Source organism: Bubalus kerabau, chromosome 18, assembly GCF_029407905.1.
Source record: "Bubalus kerabau isolate K-KA32 ecotype Philippines breed swamp buffalo chromosome 18, PCC_UOA_SB_1v2, whole genome shotgun sequence".
In the NCBI taxonomy this organism is placed as follows: domain Eukaryota; kingdom Metazoa; phylum Chordata; class Mammalia; order Artiodactyla; family Bovidae; genus Bubalus; species Bubalus kerabau.
The window spans coordinates 22,210,723-22,236,066 of NC_073641.1; the positions used below are offsets into that span (position 1 = coordinate 22,210,723).

Below are 25,344 nucleotides of genomic sequence, written 5' to 3' on the forward strand. Positions count from 1 at the left end.
CAAGGGCAGATGGGCCTAGGCTGGCAGCAGGGTACCCATGGAGTCTGCAGTTCAAGCTAGCAAAGCCTCAGTCCACAGATGAATCTCATGCCCTTTAAAGTTTGAGACAACTGAGAATAAATAATGGAGACAGTAGGGGGTAATTATACACACAGGACAGTGGCCAAGGGTGTCTAAGGTCGTTTTACTGATGACCTGCCTGAGGTAGAAGGATTATAGCCTGCGCTTCTGGAGGCACTTTGTTCATCAGTGATGTTGTGCCCATCTCCTTTCTGTGGGGTCTCAGCCACACAGGGCAGTCAGCAGTTCCCAGGCCAGCTTTGGATTGCTGATATTTTCTTGAGGGTGGGGTGAGATAGGGCTGTGTAATGCCTGAGAGAATGAATCAGTATCATCTGGTAGATGAAAGTTATCCCAGGGTTGATCAGAGCCCCAGGGCATTATGAGAATTATTGCCTTAGTTAGCTTTTAATTGGGCTTCCCCGGTGGCTCAGACGGTGAAGAATCTGCCTGCAATACAGGAGACCCGGGTTCTTTCGATCCCTGGGTCAGGAAGATCAAGCCAGAAAGCATTTTGTTTCAGAGCTCAGAAGAGGCTTAGTAGCCTCTAACACAAGTTAAGTTTTAGTTTTCACAACATGTTTTAAAGTGAAAGGGAAGTGAGTGAAGTCAGTCAGTTGTGTCTGACTCTTTGCGACCCGTGGACTGTAGCCCACCAAGCTCCTCCGTCCATGGGATTCTCCAGGCAAGTACACTGGAGTGGGCTGCCATTTCCTTCTCCAGGGGATCTTTCTGACCCAGGGATCGAACCCAGGTCTCCCACATTGCAGGCAGACGCTTTAACCTCTGCACCACCAGGGAAGCCCTTAAATACAAGACTACAGTCTCTCAGAAAAGGAGAGTCTCACTAATGACTGCAAACTTGCAATAAACAGCTGTATGAAATACTCTATCAGAATTATGTGATTATTTTTAGTTTACAGTAAACTCTTTTTATAGACATTAAATTTGTGTTTTCTCTTTCTTTTGTGGATGGATTGAGTGGCTCAAACTAGCACCCTCTCAGCTCCTAGCCTGGAGCTGGGGCTGCCATCTTGTCCAAAGCTAAAAGTTGAACCTGTGTTTCTTGTAATAAAGACTTCTAATCATCAGATCAGACCTCCCATAGATGGGAGGTCACTTGTCCAATTTTAAGGAGACTGCATGGCTCACCAGGGCGGAAGGGCACTTGGGCTCACCTGGCTGATTCCCAGGCCAAATACCCCTCTGCTTCTCAGTTGTGGTGATAGTTTTCATTAACCATTCCGGTTGTGTTAGTTTTAGGCACCCGGTGATTTAATATTAATGACACATACACTCCTTGTAAACATGCTGAAGGTTGTGAAAACAGAGCGATCATTTCTACCTGGCAGAGGCTTTGAGCTTTTATAAATGATTTAGGGGAGTGGAGGATTCTGAATAGGATGTAAGGAAGTTGAAATTCCAGGTGAGAAGCTGCATAAATCTTTTTCAAGGACAATACTATGTAAATAAATCCATAAAATGTAAATAGCATCATAATGTGTTGAATAGAGCACATTAGAGGATATTTATCTTTAAAAAGATAAATATTTTTAAAGCATTATTTTTTGAAACAATAAAGCAGTGTCAGCATATATATAGCATTAAATTTTACTTGGAAAACAAGTAAAATTTCTGTTTTTAGCGAATCTGCCTAGGTGTGGGGGAGAAAGGTTTCCTCACACATTTGAACACATTAGTCATCTATTCAAATCATATGACTTTTGAAGTTCAAGAGCAGAGACATTTTACTGTGTGAAGGTAGAGCTGGACCTGGTGATAGTACATACTCTTTATTTCACTGATCTCATTGATAAACAAGCTTTCCATCACTATATTTGTAGCTTATATATAGAACGTTATTTTTCTGTATAAATGTAAAATCATAGGATCTCAGTCAAAGTGTGTCTTGAATCTCACGTCTCCTTCCTAGCTTCTTTAAAATAGTCATTGAGCAGTATTGAGTGTTTCTTTCTTAGAAAATAATGTATATTTTCCACACAAGTCAAAAGAAAGATCCAATACATGTGTTAGTTTTTACAGTGGCTTAAGTGGAAACAAGATAAAGCACCATTTTTTTTTTTTTAATGACTACTTTAATAGACCTGAGTCTGCTATTTACAGGAACTAGGAAAGAGGTAGGATTTCTCATTGCAAAAAAAAAAAAAAAAACCAGAGGTCCAGGACAGTCATGGGGGAGCAGCCGAATCTTCACCTTGGAGTTATGTAGACAGCTCAAAACCTAGCTCCATGTGAAACTCTCAGTGTGCATCTTGGATGTGCAACATACATGTTTATAGTGGTTGCCAAGACACTTGGACAAGGAAATGGAAAAATGAACAAAGCTATCCTGTGAACAAAACAAGTACAAGCATGAACAGACCCTGATATTGTTCGTATGTTCCAAGCTAGTCTTGTACCCTCTTGGAGTACAAATTACTCTAAGGCACATGATCTTTACATTACATAAAAGATTGGATAGATAGTCCACCTTTATCAGGAATACAACATCTTCTGTTCTGGATGTGTTACAGATGTTAGGAATGATGTTTTCTACTGCTGAGCTTATGGAGCTGCCTTTAGCAGATCTGGAAAGGAGGTTCAGGGTAATCTCACCTAACTCTTCTTTCCCTTTAGAACAGAAGAAGGCGAAGCCTCAGTGTGAACTGACGTATCATTTGCCAAGAGTGTTAAGCCCACTCTCAAGATTCTAGGGCTCTTCATGGTTACACTAACTCATAGACTGTCTTCTAGGTGTTGTCATGTCATGGGAATGCAAGTAGAAACATTTAGGAGAAATTGCTTCCTAAAACCCCAGAGATCTCAGAATATGAAAAATAAGATAAACTTAGCATAAATGGCTTTGTTGACCTTCTACCTCTTATCTTTCTTTCAAGACTCTGAACTTGCCTTGATGTACAATGATTCTTCTGTCCTGGAGAACCATCATTTGGCCGTGGGCTTTAAGTTGCTTCAGGAAGAAAACTGTGACATTTTCCAGAATTTGACCAAAAAGCAAAGACAATCATTAAGGAAGATGGTCATTGACATTGTGAGTAACTGATAAAAAGCAAAAAAGAGAACTGTGATCTATGATGTTTTTTTAAAAAAAGAAAAAGATGACAATCAAATAAAAGTTTCTTGTACATTTCAAGATATTGCTGCCCTTTCTGTCCCAGAGGCTGGCCTTGCTGCTGGCAGTGATGCTCTGCTGCTAACAGTCTGGAGTTAAGAATAATGCAAAAACCTCTGTCAGCAGAAGTGCCATGCAGAAACATCCGTGACATTCGTCTTTTCTCTATGCATTTTTCATGAGACACAGGGAAATCTCTGGTTATCAGAAACTTTATCTGTTCAGCTTTGTACATGCAGAGAAATGGAGACATTACATGTCTTAGATAAGCAGAAAATTAACCAGAATATTGTTCCTAAAGTATTCTGTAAGCAACCTGTGAATCACTCCACTGTAGTCCAGTAACCACTTTCTAGTCCAAGAAATTAAAAAACTTCAAAATGTGATGATATCTTATCCAGAGAAATAGCCCTTTTTATCACCATGAGAGTGGCTGCTAGTGATTAATGTGTCTGTATATTGTACACATTTATCTGAGCTTCCAGGAAACTTGACAGCAAAGAGGAGTAGATTCTGGCCCAAGAAGTAGTAAAGGATTCCCACACAGGGCTATTAGATGACAGAATTGTTCTCCATTTCTTCTCATGTTCTCCATGATATTTTCATGTGCAAATTATGACTTTTTTCCTCTGGGCATTTTTTACTTATTAGAACACTGTTTGTCTTTTAAGGTACTTGCCACAGACATGTCAAAGCACATGAATCTACTGGCCGATTTGAAAACTATGGTTGAAACTAAGAAAGTGACGAGTTCTGGAGTTCTTCTTCTTGATAATTATTCTGATAGGATCCAGGTAAAGCATTTGACTTTGTTCTGTGTCTGTGTGTACACACTTGTGTCTGTGTGTCTAGCTTAGATAGGATTTATGTTTCCTTTCTCCAGCTTATAATTTTGGTAGTTATAAGCAGGATTTTTATCCAGATTCTTCATCCTGAGAATTAACCAGACAAAATACTATTGGCCTTTACAAGTGGAAGAGCGTTAAAAAAAATAATATCCCACAAAACCAACCACTTAAGCAACTCTGAATTTAATGAAGTGAGCATGTAAACAGTTTCTCTCATGATACCTAGATGCGGTAGAAGTGGCATACTTTGGGACTATTAATACAAGTGTGAACCACACACAGACACATCATGGTCGAGCCGTCTGGAACGACTCTTACACAACATGTATTTTTAAGCGCCACAGTCACCTGATGTGAATTTCCAGTTTAAAAAAAAGGAGCGGGTGCTGAACAGAGCATGCACTGGTTTGTTTTAGGTCCTTCAGAACATGGTGCATTGTGCCGACCTGAGCAACCCAACCAAGCCTCTCCAGCTGTACCGCCAGTGGACGGACCGCATCATGGAGGAGTTCTTCCGCCAAGGGGACCGAGAGAGGGAGCGGGGCATGGAGATAAGCCCCATGTGTGACAAGCACAACGCATCTGTGGAAAAATCACAGGTGATGCCTTAAGCTTTCAGAGAGAACACAGATAGGTAGAACGTTTGGTTACTTTGTTTGCACCTCCTTCAGTCTTTTATGGGGTGATCTTAATTACTTTCTGACAAGCTCAATTCCCACTTCGTGTTTGCAAGCCTCAAAATTCTTTGATTCTTAGGATGTATATCCGTATGGTCATATATCTATTCATAGAACAGTATATTTATTCATTGTAACTCGATTTATATAGCATATTCACATGTGTAGAATTATTTCAACTAGCTCTTCTCATAAGTGAATAAAGTTCTTTGAATCCATATGGAATACATGGCATTATTTCGGTGTATCTGGATCCACCTGTAAATGGACTATTCTAAAATCAAGTCCAAGCCTCAAACCAAGCAAGGTAAACAAGCAGAGGTTTTTTACATCACAAACCTGCTCTCGGACTCAGAATTCTAAAAGCTATTAATTGTTTTCTGCAGCTCATAACAACATTGTCATACAGTCTGCTACCTAAAATAGTGACTATTTTACCAGACTAAGGTTCATAGTCTTCGGTTCAATGTTATATTTGTAAAGCATATTACATTTATATATTTTACGTAACTTCTATATATCATATATAAAAATTTAATTCAGTATATACATTGAATACATTTGGGTCTCTTTAACCTTTTCCATTGTTTCTTAATCCTGTACTCACATTGGATATTTTTTTTTTAACCAGGTGGGCTTCATAGACTATATCGTTCATCCTCTATGGGAGACGTGGGCAGACCTGGTCCATCCTGACGCCCAGGACATTTTGGACACTTTGGAGGACAATCGCGAGTGGTACCAGAGCACAATTCCTCAGAGCCCCTCCCCAGCGCCCGATGACCAGGAGGAGGGCAGGCAGGGTCAGACAGAGAAGTTCCAGTTCGAACTGACTTTAGAGGAAGACGGCGAGTCAGACACCGAGAAGGACAGTGGGAGTCAAGTTGAAGAAGACACTAGCTGCAGCGACTCCAAGACGCTGTGCACTCAGGACTCGGAGTCCACCGAGATCCCCCTGGACGAGCAGGGGGAAGAGGAGGCCGTGGCGGACGACGAGGAGAGCCAGCCCGAGGCCTGTGTCAGCGGGGACCCCTCCCCAGACACGTAACAGGGCCCAGGCTTCCATCCCTTTTGTTTGTGTTTTTTGTTTTTTTAAGTAGAAACGTTGTTTCCAAAGTGCATGTCACATGCCACAACCACGGTCACACCTCACTGTCATCTGCCAGGATGTTTGTGGAACAAAACTGACCTTGACGACTCAGTCTGGCGCTCAGGAATATTGTCACCCGTTTTTTCACCTCCATGTCATCAGAACGAGAGGGACATCTTCATGGACAGCATTGTCACAGGTCTGCGGCTCCATCAAGCTGAAGAAGCCGAGAAAAATCAACTCTTAAGTGTTTTCTAGGGAGTGTGGCTCATTGGGCAGCCCCAAGTTAAGATGATTTGGGGTTTTCTTTTCATTTGTTTGCAATATTTTCAGCAGAAAGAAGGCATTATTACATGGATGCAGTGAACAGATGGGTGAAGCAACGAATGGGTCAGGAACAGGACATAGTGTGAAGCTGTTACCAGGAAAAAGATGAGCCACAGAAATTGCATAATTTTCTAATTTCAAGTCTTCCTGATACCTGACTGAATAGTGTGGTTCGGTGAGCTGCACTGACCTCTACATTTTGTATGATATGTAAAACAGATTTTTTGTAGAGCTTACTTTTATTATTAAATGTATTGAGGTATTATATTTAAAAAACTACATTCAGAACTTCATCTGCCACTGGTTATTTTTTTCTAAGGAGTAACTTGCAAGTTTTCAGTACAAATCTGTGCTACACTGGATAAACCTAATTTACAAATTTTACTTGCACCTTAGACTTCATAGCAATTAACTGATTTGTAGTGACCCATTGTTTTATATACCAATGACTTCCATATTTTAAAAACAAAAATTGACTTTATGTTGCAGGAAACCCTTTTTGTAGGTCTTCATTTACTGGCTTTTCATTTTGGTCTATTCAGACACGCAGAGTTGCTCCCCACTGACATTTTTCTTCACCGTGTGCAAAGTGAACACGTGTTCCATAATACTCTGATGTGTGTTCTGTCTAATGTATCTCAAGCCTTGTGGACACTCAGTCATCAGTTGGTATTATCTGAAGCAAGTGGGAGATATATAAATACCCAGTAGCTAAAATGGTCAGTCTTTTTTAGATATTTTCCCACTTAGTGTCTTCTGATAACTTTTTGCTGTGGTGGTAGACCCTCATTTCACAAATGCATGTCTTTGTAATAACCCACACATTTCATGCTCATTTTTATTATTTTCACAGTCAGTTATAGTAAGAAAACCTTTTTCCCCTTGTGCTGCTTCATTATTCAGTGTGTGTTTGAACCTCTGTCCACATTTACTACGTGGGGTCTTATCAAATATATCACCACCATTCTGATGGATGCAAAGAACAGGTAGTCAAGTTAGAGTTAGCATTCTTTTCTGCCGTGAGGTCGTATATAATGACTAGCTTTTACTTTTGATTTATAAAGAAAAGTTAATGGCTAGGTAGGTAATTTTTAACAATATTAGTAGAATATATTAATGAACACCAGTACAATGAATGCTCTTTTGTTTCTATGATTTCACCATGGGATTAAGAACTGTATGAGGAATATTCCTGAGAAGTGATTTTAAGTGTAGCAATGCCTCTTCCTTAAAGGACAGCCACATAACACATAATAGCATTTCTTGCTTTATCAGTTATCATTGATCCAGAAGTACATCTAGTGGAGGAGAACTTTAAATACGCTGATAAAAAGAAGTTGATGGTGCCCCTAGCACCAGAGATTTGGTGATGTGATGCCGTTTTAAATGACTCAGTTGGGTAAGAAGATTCTGACTAAATCAAACAGTAGAGATCACTCTTGGCTGAATTTAGCATCAAGAATTGTATTGCAATTTTAGAGATTGATTCCCAGTATTTACCTTTAATTGGCGTCTTGGGGCATTTATTTAGTCTGGACTTTCTTCCCATTTCAGCTCTTAAAAAATGTTTACCTTCTCTGTGAAGAGCTTGGAGCCCAAATAATCATTTTTCACAGTGATATCCAAGAACTCAAGTAGAGGCTAAAGGAATATCTGACCAAACAGTAAATGGAATTGTAATCCTGAAAAATGTTTATATTGGGGATGTCTCAATCACTAAATCATCAGCCAGGGAAATGACCCAAGCTGAAGATACTATTTTAATCCCCTGAGAGCCACTGTTGGTTAGAAACATTGATAGAAAAATTAGGTAGCTGTGAACTTCGACATAGAGCACAAGACAGGAATTGACCAATTAATTATCAGAGTCCCCTGTAAAATTCAGACAGTAATCTTTCAAATAAAGTCTTATGTTTGGCAAGTGGTTTCACAAGAACAATTGGAAACTTGTTTCCATTTTAATTTTGTTCCTGATGGAGGTCTAGAAGAAAAGGCAAAGAATCTAAGGTTTATTCCTTTCTCCCAAATACTCTCAATCCCTCCCTTTCCTCATGCTTGCTATTTCCCCCACAGAGTGCCTAGAACTTAAGAATGAAAAAAAAATTAAAACAGCAATATGTCACAAATCCGGACCTGAAAAGGTATATAACAGCACTAAAAAAGGGAGACTTCTTTTATTTCTTCAATTTGTTGGTTTTAATGGTCACATGTGTGAAGATACCCAATGGTGAACAATCAAATTTTAGGAAAAAATGTCCAAAAGACAGGGACTAGTGCACTGTACAGTCTGCTTCTCCTCTCCCTTCTCTCTTCTCTGCTCTCGCCGAAGTGTGCTTCAGAAGTATACGCTGCTTTAAAAAGAATACCCTTTTATCAGTGGCTTTACATTTCCTAAAATGTTGTAAGAAAATACAGTATCTGGGTACTGTATGGGGAAGAAAATGTCTAAGTTTGCATAAAACCAGTACATTTCAGCTTGCAAGTTACTAAACATAATAATGCTGTTTTAATTTTCTTTTCTGTCACTTAAAATTCACAAGAAAATAATGTAGATAGAACAAATTGTAGACAAGGAAAAAAAAAACTTGAATGAAGTGGATTTTACCGAAAGCTTTATGATGCTTTTTGAATGCATTATTTATTTTTTTGTGCCATGCATTTTTTTCTCACCAAATGACCTTACCTGTAATACAGTCTTGTTTGTCTGTTTACAACCATGTATTTATTGTAATGTACATACTGTAATGTTAATTGTAAATTATCAGTTCTTATTAAAACATCATCCCGAATTGGGATGGTGTTGATATATTTGGAAACTCTTGGTGAGAGAATGAATGGTGTGTATACATACTCCTTGTACATTTTCTTTTCTTCTATAAAATAGTCTTGTCACCTTAGAGCTTGTTTATGGAAGATTCAAGAAAACTATAAAATACATAAAGGTATATAAAATATAAAAAACATAGCTGCAGGTCTTTGGTCCCAGGGCTGTGCCTTAACTTTAACCAATATTTTCTTCTGTTTTGCTGCATTTGAAAGTAAGGTAACAGTGGGGTTAGGGCTGGGCATTTTACATCTGAGCTTTGAATCAGTTGGGTTTCTGGCAGCAGCTGGATTGTACAGAACCATGGTCAACCTCTAGAGCATTCTGAGACTCTTGAGAGACAAGCCCTTAAATGCTTTCTGCCACGAAGCACCAAAGCATATATGATGGTGTTTTTTCCAATAAGATACTAACAGAGCTGCTTCGGTTAGTTACATTTGATTTTTTTCTTTTTTTTTAATTTTCAAACACTACTGGGGAAATATATTCTTGTCCAATAATTATTAAAAGTCTTTTTGACTTCTTGAGCACATGGACAAATGAACTTAATTTGAAACTAGAGCCATAGGCCATGCATGTTAGTACTTTATTATTTGGCTTCCTGACATGTTAGGAAAACAGAATATGAAAAAGGTCATTTTTTTTAAACCATGGAATTTTTCTTCAACTAAGATGAATCAAATTTCCTTATGTATGTAAATTCATACGTTAACACAAAGTTTTATGTGACGCCAGTTCACATAGCATAGTGGGGTCACCGTTCTCTAGAATGTGTGTTTCTGCGAAACTTGCTTTAGAATTTTAAATTTTAACCTTGCGCAGAGGCCAGCTCCCGAAAGCTATGAAAAATTCCCAGTGGCTGATGTGGAAACCTCTTTCCACTGCTGCCCAGCCCTCAGGATGTGCAACTTAGTGAAAGGAGAGAATCTTTTTCTAGAAAAAATGAGCCTCCTTTTATTTTATTTCATTTTCTTTTTTGACACAAACTGTAGATTTTAGCAGCCCTGGCCCAAAGGAATTTGATTACTTTTGTTTTAAACAGTACAATGGGGACACTATAATTACAAAAAAGAAAAAAATCCTTACTGATTTTAGTTGTTTTAAATCTGATTTCTTTGGATATGTTTTCAGAGTGGTCAATTGTGTGTGAGCATTACAAATGATGATTCTTTTAGTGGTTTCTTAGCCTCTCTTACAGCCCATGGGGATAGTACTGTACATCAATACCTTCATATGAAATTTTTATATGCAATGGAAATAAAAGCATGGGTTGATTCTGCCTATTTATGACTCGATCATTTACAAATAAGAGTATTCATTTTAACTCGTAGTTCAGTCAGCACATGTTTCCAAGAGCCATGAGGATTGTTAAGGTGAAATAAAGGATAGTGACATCATATATTACTACATATTTGTAATCCAATAAAGCCAAATTATGCAGATTAATCTTGCTATAGAGTAAAAAGGCAAAATTATGTAGATGGCCTATAAGACTAAGCACAGTAAAAGGCTTGGGAAGGGAACTTCTCTGATTGAGTGTTCTGGCATATGAAAGTTATTCAGATACTCAACAGTTATTTGCTGGGTCCCTACTCTGCAAACTCCAAGACTGTAAGGATTCATCAATGAACAGACATAATTCAGCTTTTGTGAGTTTAAGGTCTACAGGGGACAAAGGCATTGAACAGTTCCCTATGCAGCATCGTAAGTGTCCTTAGTATAGCAAAGAAGCTGAGGTGCTGTGATTGAACAAGAACCTGAGCTTGGTCTCTTCCAGAGGGCCAGGGCCAGAGAAGCCTTCACTGAAAGTGATTTGGGGCTGAGCTCTGAAGGAGCTCAAAAGGTAACTTGGCAAAAAGGAACAGTTGACAGGAGGAGAAGGGTCCAGACAGAGAAAACTTCATTTGCAAAATCCTGAGGTACAAATGAGCTCCAAACCTTGGGAGAAATGGAAGAAAAGTACTCCTGCTCCCTTGCTCTTCACCTTCTAACCCTGCTTTCTTCCCTTTATAACACCACAAATTGACATGTGACTTCCCTCGTGACTCAGATGGTAAAACATATGCCTACAATGTGGGAGACCCAGGTTTGATCCCTGGGTCGGGACAATCCCCTGGAGAAGGAAATGGCAACCCACTCCAGTACTCTTGCCTGGAAAATCCCATGGATGGAGGAGCCTGATGGCCTACATACAGTCCATGGGGTCGCAAAGAGTCGGACACGACTGAGCGACTTCACTTTCTATTTGTTTATTGTCTCTTTCCCACCAGAACAGAGCTTCACGAGAGTCCAGTCTTTGCTCACCAGTGTATCCCTCACACCTCAAATGGATCCCTGGTACACAGTACGTGTTTAATACTTGTTGAATATCACTACCAAATTGATATTGGCTATAATTCAATCTGGTGATCAAGACATTTAGGGTTGATACCATAAAATTAGTCTGGTTGTTTAGATAAAGAGAGTTCACAGTTTTCTATCTGGTTGCTAACTAAAGACTCTGCCTCTTCCTCACAAATTCTTTTTTCTTCCTGAATGGCAGAAAATCAGTATTCATGATCAATCAGCACAAGTGTAAGCCCTGAATCTTAACTAGTAGAATAAGGTTAAATAGAATAAGCTGTGCTCCGCCTCCTCACCATTTTCTCCCACCACCACAGGCAGCCACAGCAGCTGTACCCTCCAAAGGCCCAAATCATCCCTTCCAGGAATGCTTGATCTAAACGCAAATCCCTTCCTCAGTCTACCACCCCTAAGTGAGATTATGCAACAAAAGAAAAGTTGCCCTTCTTTTCCCTGTATTCCCCTCGGCTGATTTAGGCCAATTTGGGTGTGCTGAGTCTACCTGGGTTTAGACCTTTGATCTGGAAACATCTCACACACAGCTCTGAGCCTACAAGAGCAAAACATTCCGTGTTACCAGACAGCACCATCCCTAACATGGACAAACTGCACACACACAGCCTTATTTTAATGGAATTCCACCTGTGCTTCCCCAGTTTGCAGATTTGGAGGCTGTTTCTGTCGCAGGTATTCTTGTATTTCCAAATGCTCATTGTCAAACGCAGTGCAATGGGTGTAAAGCTCAGCCCACGAACTCAGGCCTGTAAGATACACTGCTTGCTTTATTTATATCAGTTAACGTGGGCTTTGTGTCCCCATTCTACTAAAGAATTGCCATCTCTGTCTTTATTACTACATCCCCTCTCCCTTCCAATATAAACGTTCTCTCATCTCCAGCCGAGTATAAGCACACCTTGGTGGTGTCCAGGCAGTGGTGGTTCCATACAGTTTCTGGGCTCTTTGCTTCCTTGTCAGGCATGTTGTATCCGCCGAGGCCGGGAATCCCGGTTTGGGGGTCCTACGTCCTTCCGCCACCATGGTTGCAAAGGATACCCACCTCCCAAGATCCGGAGCCATTCCCAAAGACAATTCAAAGAAAGACTTAGACAGTTCCTCCAAGCTGGGCATACTCAGTAAAACTCTAGCCACAAACGAAGTGCAACCCTTCCCCTGTCCCACTCTATCTGAGCGGCAAACAGAGTGCAGCCTACATTTCTGTCCGGCTGTATTTTTGGATCTCCCGCCCCCACCCCAGCCGGATGATTAAGCTGCTGCACACGTAAGAACTGACAACTTGCGTTCCTCGGGCAAGCAGAAAGTCACGCCATGTTGGCACGACACAAATGAAACAAACGATGAGGCAACGGCTGTTCCTGGGTGAGAAAGGGTCCCCAGTCAATGACCGAGGCTTTGGAAAGGAAGGGAAAACTTGAAATGTTACCTTTTTCAACGGGTCACCGCAGAGATTGAGGAGAGCAGACACTGGTAAGAATTTTCACCCTTCCTTGGCTTTTGCTGTTTATCCTAGGAGCCCATGTGCAGCCTCCAGACGAATGTAGTCTTGTGTCTACTAGAATTTGACAAGATTTTTCATTAATTTTAATGTTAGCTTCCCCTGGGCTGTTGAGGAGATAACCAGTAGCAGTTTACTGGAGAATTTCTGGGAGTTTGGTTCCAGGAGGGACCCTCTTTTGAGGACACATATAAGGGAGTTGCCTGGAGAATCCCAGGGACGGGGGAGCCTGGTGGGCTGCCGTCCATGGGGTCGCACAGAGTCGGACACGACTGAAGCGACTTAGCAGCAGCAGCAGCATAGGGAGTTGCTATGGAACGATTTGACAAAACTTTTCCCCTTGTATCCTGACTGAATGCAAATGAGAGAACTTTGGGCCTGTGTTTTGATGGGGCCTTTCCCAGTGACTCAGTGATAAAGCCTTTGCCTGCAGTGCAGGAGACCAGAGTTCAATCCCTGGGCTGGGAAGATCCCCTGGAGAAGGGAATGGCTACCCACTCCAGTATGTTTGTATGGAGAATTCCATGGACAGAGGATCCTGGCGGGCTGCAGTCCATGTGATCACGAAGAGTCAGACACTACTGTGTGAGGGAGCATGGAGAGTTTTGACCATGGACCCCAGGAGGGTGCAACAAGGGGGAGCGTTCTAGGTTTCTGGCTTTAAAACTATTTAGTGGACTTTATTTATGGTCTTCTGGTCTCTTCAGAGTGGAAAAGCAATTCACTGGAAGCTTAGTGAGTACTCACATAACATAAAGGCGGGTGGTAGGAGTCACCTTAGTCTTTCGATGTTTTGTTTTAGACAGGTCTTTAATTTTTCATTCACCTCTTATAATGAAACATTTGATGAAGCTTTGGGGCAGCCTTGCTTTTTGGAGGCTTTGGCATGTCAATTAAAATATATATCCCATTTTCTTTGTTGATTTGGGCAACACTCTAGGGTGCACTTCTTAAATGAACGATTATTGTCTCTTTGGAAAGTTCCCCATGGTGGTCATGGTAATTCTAGTTTGTCTTAGTAGGATTTTGCCATTTTTGTAGATATTTACACCTCCTGGGCCACAGTTCTTAGGCATAAAATAAGCAGGTGTACCGGAAGATGGCACTCAGTTCTTTGAAACTAGAAAATCTTGTTACTTTAGCTGAGCAGATTAATACCTAAGGTGGATGTGCTGCTGGGTTGGGGCTTTTGTGGTGTTTTACAAAAACTTTTACGGAACAGTTTTGTCGCCAAAAAAACTGTTTAAAAATGATGAAAGAAGTCAATTTGGGTGGTACTAACAAACTTTAATGAAATGGAAAATCTCCTTTTGGAAAACTGCCAAAGAGAGCAGAAAGCAAAAAGCTTTTATGGGATAAAGAATAAAGAGCAAGGAAGAGACAAATAGAAAATACTGCTTGCTGCTGCTGCTAAGTCGCTTCAGTCATGTCTGACTCTGTGCGACCCCATAGACGGCAGCCCACCAGGCTCCCCCGTCCCTGGGATTCTCCAGGCAAGAACACTGGAGTGGGTTGCCATTTCCTTCTCCAATGCATGAAAGTGAAAAGTGAAAGTAAAGTTGCTCAGCCGTGTCCTACTCTTCGCGACCCCATGGACTGCAGCCTACCAGGCTCCTCTGCCCAAATATCTGCATGGCTGGGGACAAATAGTCAACCTTGTTTGGGGTGAGAAGCCAGAGGTGGGTTGGTTTTTGGGGATTGGCTGATGGGATATGCTGCGTATCTGCTCAGGAGAAGCATTTGTAGGAACATGAAAGTTGTAATATTTTGGTTTGTTGATGCAGTGTCTCAGGCAGAAGCCACTCCGTCTTGGGCCTAGAAATGTATTTCATCAGTATTTTGTACATATCCCCAGATTAAATATGTACATGGCCACCCTAGGTGGTATCTTTTGAAGAAAACATACTTCTTTTGGCCCGGCTAGCAGGCGTGCTTCAATCCATGGGGTTGCAAAGAGTTGCACGTGACTGAACAAAAAAGTAAAGATTTAAGTCAAGATGTTAATATTTGCCTCTTCTATCTTGGCTCATTACTGGCATTCCTCAAAATGTGGTCCTTTAACTGATCAGAACCAACTGGGTTCTTGTTAGAAATGCCTATTATCAAGTCCCAACTGAGATTTCTAGAGTAAGAATCTCTAGTGGTGGGTCCCAGAATCTGTCTTTTAACAAGTCATCCTGTTACTCTTCTGCACCATGAAGTTAGAGAAACTGTTCAAGACCTCTTGGAGTTGTTTTTTCCTCTTTTGGCTTCGCAAAAAAGGAGAAGAAATCATCTCAACCCCCTTTCCGATTCATTGCATTTACTCACAGGGATGCATGTTACTACAGGAGTTTCAGCAGTGACATGGTATAGCTAATGGCAATTGAAGAAACAGTAGAAACATGTGTTTAACAAGCCAGTTTCCATCCGCAAGACTCAGTATTATTAATGGAGAGACACCCACCTTCACCCCTCCGTCCCGGCCTGCTCCATTTTGGAGGCCTGTGGCAAGCCAGGTTGTCACCTGCACCTACAAGTTATAGATTGGAGTTCCAGAGACATCCCTGTCTTGAAGCCCATTAATTTGCTTGAGTGGCTCAAGCATTTTACTTATGAGGTCACTGGTTTATGACAAAGAGCTATCACTCAGGAAAGCCAGGTGGAAGAGATACATTCAGCAAGGGATGGGGAAAGGGCAGAAGTTTCCATGCCCTCTCCAAGCACACCACTCTCCCCAAATCTACAGTGTTCACCAACCTGGAATCTCTTCAAACCCCATTTTTTTTTCCTTAATGGAGGTTTCATTGCATGAGGAAGTATATCATTGGCCATAGGAGATTAAATCAATATCCATCTCCTCTCCCTGGAAGCCGTGGGTGGGATTGAAATTGGTCCCCCTGACCCCATCCTTAAGTGTTTTCCAAGCCACTATTAACATAGTAAAAGACAACTTAATTACTCTTTAACACTTAGGAAATTCCAAGGGTGCTAGGAGCTTTATACCCGAAACTGGGAAGAAGACCAAATATATATTTTTATGGTAAATTACAGTATTACATATCACAAGTTGGCATGGGCTAAAGGAGATATGATTAATATGACATTCAAAGGAGAGAAGATACCATCCACATTCTCCCTGCAGGACCATTAGTGTAATAGATGAAGACTGAGCACCCGTACCCCAGCTTCAGTTGCCCCATTCCAGCTCTCAGTCATGCAGTGTGTGCTCCTCTGCTTTTGTAATTGGGTGAAACTGCACAACACAAAGCTTGGAATCTGGCATCACATGGAACCACCAAAGAGAGCAGATGACACACTCAGAAAGTCAGGGGGTTAACTCTGACCATTGGGAATCCAGAGATGGAAGGGAACCAGGCCTGTTAACTTCTCCTTCTCTGTCCATGGGCTGCTCTGAGGCACAGCTTCCCCTTGAAGCCATTGAGACAACCCCTGTATTCTTATCAGTGAAAGCACCTCCCAAGCTGTCTACAGTGTCTTTTGGAGGCATCTTGTGAGGCAGGAGCCAGTGCCAAAACATCACAACACACTACTTCCCATTTTCCCTGCTTCCCTTTCTTTCCCTTTTCTTCCTTCCTTGCTTATTTTAGCCTAAATCCTTTTTTTTCTCACCCCACTGCCCAAGGGTTTGCACCTCCCAAGTAAACTCCCATCACTTTGACCTCTGCCTCCAGCTCTGTTTCCTAGAGACTTTGAGCTCCATGCCATCCTTTACATTCAGATGCCAAATTTGAGTATGTATATTTGTATATATTGGAGAAGAAAATGGCAGCCCACTTAAATATTCTTGCCTGGAGAATTCCATGGATGGAGGAGCCTGGCAGGCTACAGTCCATGGGGTCCCAAAGAATCAGACACAACTGAGTGACTAACACTATTACTACTATGTGTATATATGTGTATGTGCCACTGTGTTTAAATAAGGCCCCTGGATATTATAGGCAGAGACTGCCCCTTCATCTTTGTTTTCCTATAGCTTAGTTCAGCGTCCGTCTGTCATATAGCAGGTATTCATTAAACAGGAAAAGAATGACAGGTGGATAATTGCCTGAAAGAATGAGCTTAATGATGAAGAACAGACAGGGAGAGTATGGACTGGCCTAGAGTGGATTAGAGATTGGGTAAACAGGAGTGACACAGTTAAGGGACCAGAGGTAGCTAGAGGAAGCACCCCAAGTAGAAGTTGAAGGGATTAGTTCATCTAACCAGGCAGAGTAAGGGAGATGCTGTGGCACCCATCACCTTCCGGGAAGTTTTATCTGCACCCACTGTGAAAGGATGCTCTCGCTTGCCTCACTCTGTCATTACCATCCTCCACTCTATGTGCATCCTGGGGAATGGAAGTTGGAATGTGTTTGACTCTTGTGAAGGAAAGGAATTCTGCGGGGATTTGGCCTCTTCTCAGTCCTGTGGGCTGATTCTGAGCCTTTTGTGGAATCCCTCCATCCTTTCCAGTGTTTAGATTAGGACTGGCTTGTAGGGCTGCCTTTCTGGACAGTGAAACATAGGTAACTCCTGGGACAGTCTTCCTCACTCTTACAGAAGGAGAAAAGAAGGGGCTGAGCTTTGGAAATGGTTCCTTAGGCTACCATGGTTGGACTGTTAAGACCATGAGAGGAATTATCTAAAAACAGAGAGAACATACTAAGGATGACAGAGCTGAAGACAGCGTGAGTTTTTGAAGGTGTTTTTCAAGCTGCTAATATAATCAACTTGACTTCTAAGCTACTTATTTAAGATAAGGACCAGTTTTTATAATGGATGCCATTTCAATTGGACCTTCTATTACTTGCCCCTGAAAGAATCCTGACTAACACCTCCATGATCTGTGCCAACAATGTGCCAGGGAGTCTGGGTGGGGGTGGCATGCCTGGCATGGTGAAAAGGTTGGGACTTTGGCCCCAATTAGCTGAGTGACTATAGGCATGTTAATTAATCTCTGAATCCTACTTTTTCTCATTTTAAATATGGGAATTGTGATATTAGAATCTAATTTTTTCACAGTGTTATGAAAGTAAATGAATTAATAAATGCTAATCTCACTATAAACATTAGACAGTACTTTTCATCTGCAGCTTGTGAACCATTAATGGATTGTGAAAGAGAGTTGCATTGAGGACTAAAAATTAAAAGAACTAAAATGGAACAGAAAATACTGCTGTTACCACACATAGTAAGTTTAGTCTTCTAAAATTATTGTTTCATTCGCGTGTGTAGTTGTACATGCATGCTTATGTGAATGTGGATAGCTGTCAGGTTAAATATATTTCTTGCTTTAGGTCATACACAAAGATGTTTGTGAAGCATGGATTTAGAGTAAAATGAATACCTGAGGCCAAACAAGAGTGAACACAGAAAATGGTCTTCAGGTGAATTGTGATGATGTGCAGTGTCTCCTGGGAAAAGATGGAGAACAAGGGAATATACCCAGACCCCATAGGATACCCAACACCTTATGGGAAGGTTGACTGCTTTGGGGGACAGGTAGCTTTGCTGTGTTTTGTAAATACAGAGTACCTGCTTAATTTTATACTCCCTTTTCACCAACATATCCTAGAGAGCCATGGCTAGAGAAAAGAGAAGAGTGAATTTAGCAGTTCTTCTTATAGCCTAGACACAAACAGGAGACACCTGCGTGGAGGCGTGACTTGTCCACCATCACCTTTAATCACCATGGAGTTCAAGTATGTGCACAAGGCAAGGAAAGGAAGAATTACTCCAGTACAAAGGAAAGAATAACAGCAAATCCTTTCAAAATGCAGGTTTTGCCCTGGATTGTTTTTCTTCTTTTAATGAGCAAGGGGAGAAGATTAGAAAAAATTATTTAGATCATTCACACATGTCTGGGAGAGGTCTAGTGCCTTCAGCCATGCAGGGAGAAAGGCAAATTCAAAAGCAACTAAGTGATAATTGCCCCTCTCTATGGACCGCTGTCTTAGTTGCTTTAAAGGACTGGTGCTTGACGCTTGCTTTTGAGGAGCTTTCAGTTTGGTCAGAAAAGGATGGGGTAAAATGTAGGAATCAGAGAGGAGTATAGTGAGCACTGGGTCTGCCCAGGTGGCACTAGTGGTAAAGATCCTGTCTGCCAGTGTAGGAGACATAAGAAACAGGGGGTTGATCCGTGGGTCGGAAAGATCCCCTGGAGGAGGGGATGGCAACCTACTCCAGTATTCTTGCCTGGAGAATCCCATCGGCAGAGGAGCCTGGCAGGCTACAGTTCATAGGGCCACAGAGTCAGACACAACTGAAGCGACTTAGCGCGCACACACGCATAGTGAGCACTGAAACTTCGTCACACTTTGAGCTTTCTCATTTCAAGCTGACACAAACCCAATAGCCCCTCTGTTTTACAGAGAAGTCAAAGGAGGCTGAAAAAGATGAGGTCGCTCATTCAAAATGTCAGAGCTGATATTTAAACATAAGCCCATTAGTCTCTCAAGTCACCTGTATTCCCTGGAGAGGAGAATCTTTACCTTGATTGTTGCTTAAGTTTTTTTACTTCTTTTGCTTAAGTTCCTTACGTTGTCAGCTATGGGTATTAATCTCCATTTTCTTCATTAGTTACTATTGTTAAAGTAGTTAACATGTTGGGAATGTGGATATTTTGCTCTACACTGAGCAGATACTTAACATACATCATTACCAGATCTCACTGCAAAAGTTGGTGGTCACCTCCTTCCCATCTCTCTCCCTCTTCTCATTTTAGAAATTAGAAATACAAGAGAAATACGAAGAGTCAAAAACAAACTGACTACCCTGTGTCCTCACTATATGGCAGAGCAGGGTTTCTAATCTGTGCTCACTGACTTTTGACTAAACCTCTAACATGTACGGAGGAGCCTGGTGGGCTACAGTCCATGGGGTCAAAAAGAGTCGAACACGACTGAGTGAATTCACTAACATGTGCATGGGGCTTCCCTTGTGGCTCAGCTGGTGAAGAATCTACCTGCGATGCGGGAGACCTGGGTTCAATCCCTGGGTTGGGAAGATCTCCTGGAGAAGGGAAAGGCTACCCACTCCAGTATTCTGGCCTGGAGAATTTCATGGACTGTATAGATCATGGAGTCACAAAGAGTTGGACACGATTGAGCGACTTTCAGTTCACTTACATGTACACATATATGTATGTGTTCCTGTTTAAAACATTTTTATTCTCATGTTTGAAGCCAGTCAGATAAGCGTGAACACAGAAAATCCTAGCAATTCATTCTCTGTATTCCCAGCCCTTCCCAAATGCTCTACAGATGCCTCTTTGTAGCAGCCAGCCTTATCCATTTTCTTTACATTGATGAAGATCACTGTGTTCAGTGCTCCTGCAACAATTCTGACAATGATGAGTATTTTTATTACCAAGAGTTGAATTGTGGTGTGGTGGAATATACCGCCATGTTTGCCAACTCTGGAACCTAGAAAGAGGAAGAAGATCACAAGTTTTGGTTCCTGCCAACATCGTCCATTTTTCTCTGATTTACATATATACTAACAAGCAGCTGGGCTCAAAACACAGACTCACCTTGCCAGGAAGGCCGTCTGAGACTCAGCCCTGCTGCTGGGACCTCCTTTCCACCCTGCATATCCTTGGGGAGAGAGGGGAAGTTCTCCAAGAGTGTTTTGTAATTTCATCCCTTCTCTGGTTTTGACACAGATTCATAGCATTGTGACCTATGTGAACTCTTTCTTTAATTAAAGAAATAAAAGTGTTTCTTCCTTTAATGCAGACCACAAGAGAGCTTCTGGGTTCAGGTCCCCTAGTCCAAGGACCACGTCCTTCTGCCAGAATTACTCCCAGATCTGCTGTTGAGTTGGCAGTGGCGTTCAAAAGGACACTGATGAGAAGATTTGAAGAACTGAAGAGCTGACATACTTTACTGTCCATCACCAACCTGCAGAGCCTTGTAATCAAGATGATAGCCACATAGCGATAGTAGCCTAAGAAAAAAGGATGCAAAGGGTGTTTTCTTCCAGGGCAGTCCAGGATATTGCTGTGAGCAGTCAGGGTCCAGTGCTGCCAACTCAAGGGGGCTGAGGCCTCTGTGGGCCTCTAGGACCCCAGAAGATACATGGAACTCTCTGGACCCAGGGTGAGACACACCTGGTTTTAGATGCGTTACCCTATACACATTTTTCAACTAATCTGTCCTCTAGTTTTCCTTCTTATGGGAGCTATTTCAACATGGGTATTATATTAATTAACTATTTTTCATAATTTGATAGAAGTAATATTGGTACATTATTTTAAAAGTCCAGTATTTGCATGACTCATTAACATATATTAGTCTCCTTGGGCTGCCATAACACAGTGTCACAGACTGGGTGGCTTACAACACCGAACTTGATTTTTTCACAGTTCTGGAGCGCGTAAGCCCCAGATCAGCGTGTCAGCAGCTTTGACGTCTCCTGAGGCCTCTCTCCTTGGCTTGCAGATGGCCGCCTTTTCCCTGCGTCATCACATGGTCTTCCCTCTGTGTGCACACCCCTGGTGTCTCTGGGGATCCAAATCTCTTCCCATGAGGACACCAGTCAAACAGGATTAGGTCCAGCCGTATGACCTCCTTTGATCGTAATCACTTCTTTTAATGCCTTGTTTCCAAATACAGTCACATTCTGAGGTGCTGGAGGGGTAGGGCTTTAACCCATAGAGTTGAGAGGGACACTGTTCAGCTCATAACAACCAACAAAGAGAAATCCTGTACCTACCCTTGCATGCCCTGGTTCTACTTCCTAAGAGCCTAACCCTCCTTTTCCTTTCTATATTTACTGCAATATTTATAAATGACTTATTTGTACTGCAGTTTCTTGCTTTTCTGATTTTAGCTATAATCTCTGACTTTTGTTATCGGAAATGAGGATATACCCTCAGTTCCACATGCTTTTTTGAAGTCTTCTAGAATTGTATTGTATTTTTTGGTTAGATTATTATTAAAAGTTTGCATTGTTATATTTATGTAAAAAATATTTACTGCCAATCCATGTAGTTTGTTATAATTACATTTGTATTTTCTGGTAGGGTCTTTCCAGGAGATGATAATTATTTCCATTTTTACTACTTTTCAACATCCTTATCACTGTCCACCCCATGTTCTCCACTGAAAGGAATCTCCTTTCATTATTGTGAACACATCCAGGAGTCCTGGTTTTCATTGGTTCACCTGCTCCATCTGAGATAGTCATTTTCCCAGATTGTGGCTTTGAGATCTTGTCTTTACTACTGTTCTTGGATTTTCGTTCAGCATCCTCCTAGAGAGTCCCTTCCCTTCTTGCTGTACTGGATCTTCTGTTTCTTGGATCTTAGTGTTTTTAGTTGTCTTAGCTTACCTCGTATTTTGCTTACTTTGGTGTAGCTCATGCACTAGTAGCTTCCTGAGAAAGAATGCCTAGAAGGTAAATGTGAAAAGATTTTGAATATGAGAGTCCTTTATTTCACTCTGTTATTTGCATGATAGTCAAATGTAGAATTTTGGGTTGGAAATACATGTCCTCTCAGATCTTTGCAGACATTAATTTCCTGCATTGGCATTGAGGAATCTACTGACTTTCTGATCCTTAACTTCTGTACATCACCAGTTTTTCCTTTGCTGTTGTTTATTTTCTTGATGTTTCTAGGATCTTTTCTTTGTCCCATTTCCAATCAGTGTTCCTGTTTTCAGAACCCACCTGCACTCCCATGTCCACAGATCCCTGGATTCTTCCGTTTCTGAGCCTTTCTGGCATTCTGAGAGCAAATTGCTCACTGATGGTCTTCCCTTGCTCTGTGCTGGGGGTTTTGCTAATTTTGCTCCTGTTACCTTCCCATCTGCTTCCAGCTTCTACCTTGTGGTTGTATACTGCCTGCCAAGTTGCTTCAGTTGTGTCTAACTCTATGTGACCCCATGGACTGCAGCCTACCAGGCTTCTCTATCCATGGGATTCTCCAGGCAACAACACTGGAGTGGGTTGCCATTTCCTTCTCCAATGCATGAAAGTGGAAAGTGAAAGTGAAGTCACTCAGTCGTGTCTGACTCTTAGCGACCCCATGGACTGCAGCCCACCAGGCTCCTCCATCCATGGGATTTTCCGGGCAACAGTACTGGAGTGGGGTGCCATTGCCTTCTCCCTGTGGTTGTATAGGTATGGGTAAATATTCAAAATACAGTCACATTCTGAGTCACAGTTCCATTCTCTTAGTCCTTGTGTGTTTATGCTTTTAAGGAAAATCCTTTTACTGCCATCTTTGTGGAGAAATATACAAATATGAGGGCTTCCCTGATAGCTCACCTGGTAAAGAATCCACCTGCAATGTGAGAGACCTGGGTTCGATCCCTGGGTTGGGAAGATCCCCTGAAGGAGGGCATGGAAACCCACTCCAGTATTCTTGCTTGGAGAATCCCCATGGACAGAGGAGCCTGGTGGGCTACAGTCCATAGGGTTGCAAAGAGTTGGACACGACTGAGCAACAAAGCACAGCACAGCACATACAAATATGAATATTCAACCCCCCACAACTTTTAAGTGGAAGTTCCTCATAGAATTATCATAAAATTCGAAATTGTGTGTGTGTGTGTATATATATATATTTAAAACCACTTATCTACAGAACCTGTTACATAGCAGGCACTGAAAGTATCACATTTGTGTGTATATGTGTGTAGCATGGGGCTAACAGGGACTTAAGCACTCTGTGGGTCATATGATGGCCTGGAAGCAATCTTTGCATGAAGACTTTGTTGTTGTTTAGTTGCCAAGTTGTGTCCCACTCGTTGTGACCCCTGGACTGTAGATCTCCAGGCTCCTCTGTCCATGGTATATCCCAGGCAAGAATACTGGAGTGGGTTACCATTTTTTTTCTCCAGAGGATCTTCCTAGCCCAGGTATCAAACCCACGACTTCTGCATTGGCAGGCAGATTTTTTACCACTGAGCCACCAGGGAAGCCCTTGTGAAGACTTACAAACATCTTTAAAAAAAAAAAAAAGACTTCTGACATGTCTGAGTAAACCTACAGTCAAAGAGAGAAGTATTTCTGAACATAGGATAGTACTTTTTGTTGCTAGACTCTGCCTTTCTCAGCCTCATGGATTCATGCCTATGCCCTTGATAGAAAAAAAGGGTCTAAAAATAAATGCAGCAGACTTTGGTTTTAGTTCAGTATTTGGCCATAACCTGCTATTCTGCTTTCAGCCTTCAGAAAGCGCACTTCATTATTTCTGGCATCCATGCCTCAATGATGATGTAGTTACAAATGTTATCAGTGTAACAGCATCAGAGACATGAAGGAGGCATGTAATTAAAGGTGTTATTAACATGTCTATACTGTCTTTAAAATCCAGCTTTAGAGGTGAAATGTACAGTGTGTGAAAGGGGAGTTACCCTCAGTGAAGGCTATAGAAAGAGTTTGAATACTTACCTATAACTTGCTGTAAGGACACTCAGAGAAGGCACTGCAGGAGTTTGAAGGCACTGGGTTAGAGCTAGACAAATCAGTTTGCCACTCACATTCATCAGAGTTGATAATTAAAACTATGAAAGTTCTGTGATATATCTAGGAGCTGCTGCACTGAAAGGAAAGAATTAAGGGGAAAATACCGATAGATAAAGAGAAAAGAATCACCAAAGGGATCTTCAGTTAATCAACCCAGAACATTTCTTGAGCATACTGTGTTGTCAGAATTCTAAAGATTTGGTCAGAGAGACTAGGAGGAAAGACAAAAAGAGGGCATCACCTTGGGATCCTACGTCAGTTGGTTAATGAGGTCGTATTTTATACATTACAAGTCTGGGCAGAAGCCAAGAACAACAGTGGGGATATGGGATGTGAATTTGGTCATGGTCGGAGATGTGGGTAAATTCAATGATTTTGAAATGTAATCAGGTGGGAAAGATGCCCCCCCAAATCTAGCTGTTGGAAAAGTCACAAACACACGATGAACAACAAGCGTACTTAAAGCGAATGGCAGAGAGGGACAGCAGTGGTGACCTGAGGGCCACGGTGAGCTGGGCCCCCTGGGCAGTGGGCACACAGGCTGTGCTGGGGGAGAGCACCACATAGTTGTAAGAGGAGGGAGTCTCCTTTTTCATTCTCCTAAGAGACTTCACCTTGGAAAAGGATGGCATCATTGATGCCTTTTTGGATGGCAAAACCAAAAGGTTCTTTTTGGTTGTAATGACCTTGAACTTGTATCCAGATGTGGCCAGCCTACTGCAGAGAGCTTATTTACCTGATCATTTCCCCTCAGATTTTGCGCCCGACCCACCCCCACCCCCCCACCATTGCTGTCACTCCACAAGCTCCAGTTCCTTTCAAATGCCATCTGAAAGCATTTATTTTTCTCTGTTACCCCTACCCCTTAATTTGCAGTGTCACTGGCTTTTGCTTAGTATTAGCAGCAGCAGCAGCAGTAATCCTTGGCCATTGTTTCCTCATTGGCAATTGTATGAAGTGTTTGGTGATACTGTTTTTTGGGGGAAGCTGGGGGAGTGAGGGAAATGCTATCATCAGAACTCCATGGCCTTTAAACGCAGTTTGGTGCCAGTACACTGGGGGATTCTCTGGC

The 25,344-nt window shown here is 41.7% G+C and overlaps 1 protein-coding gene across 2 annotated transcripts in view; it reads left to right on the forward strand.

Moving 5' to 3' along the window:
• The window catches only part of PDE4D (phosphodiesterase 4D), an 849,844-nt gene that overhangs the window by 808,629 nt on the left and 15,871 nt on the right, over positions 1-25,344 (forward strand). The window contains exons 13-16 of one of the 2 annotated variants that reach the window (XM_055555248.1): positions 2,958-3,112; positions 3,865-3,987; positions 4,458-4,640; positions 5,350-12,787. In XM_055555248.1, coding sequence (XP_055411223.1) covers positions 2,958-3,112; positions 3,865-3,987; positions 4,458-4,640; positions 5,350-5,766 — 878 coding nt within the window. In that variant the 3' untranslated portion in view covers positions 5,767-12,787. Of the gene's footprint in view, positions 1-2,957; positions 3,113-3,864; positions 3,988-4,457; positions 4,641-5,349; positions 13,119-25,344 lie in introns of those variants that run through there. The other variant, XM_055555247.1, reaches the window with a different exon arrangement.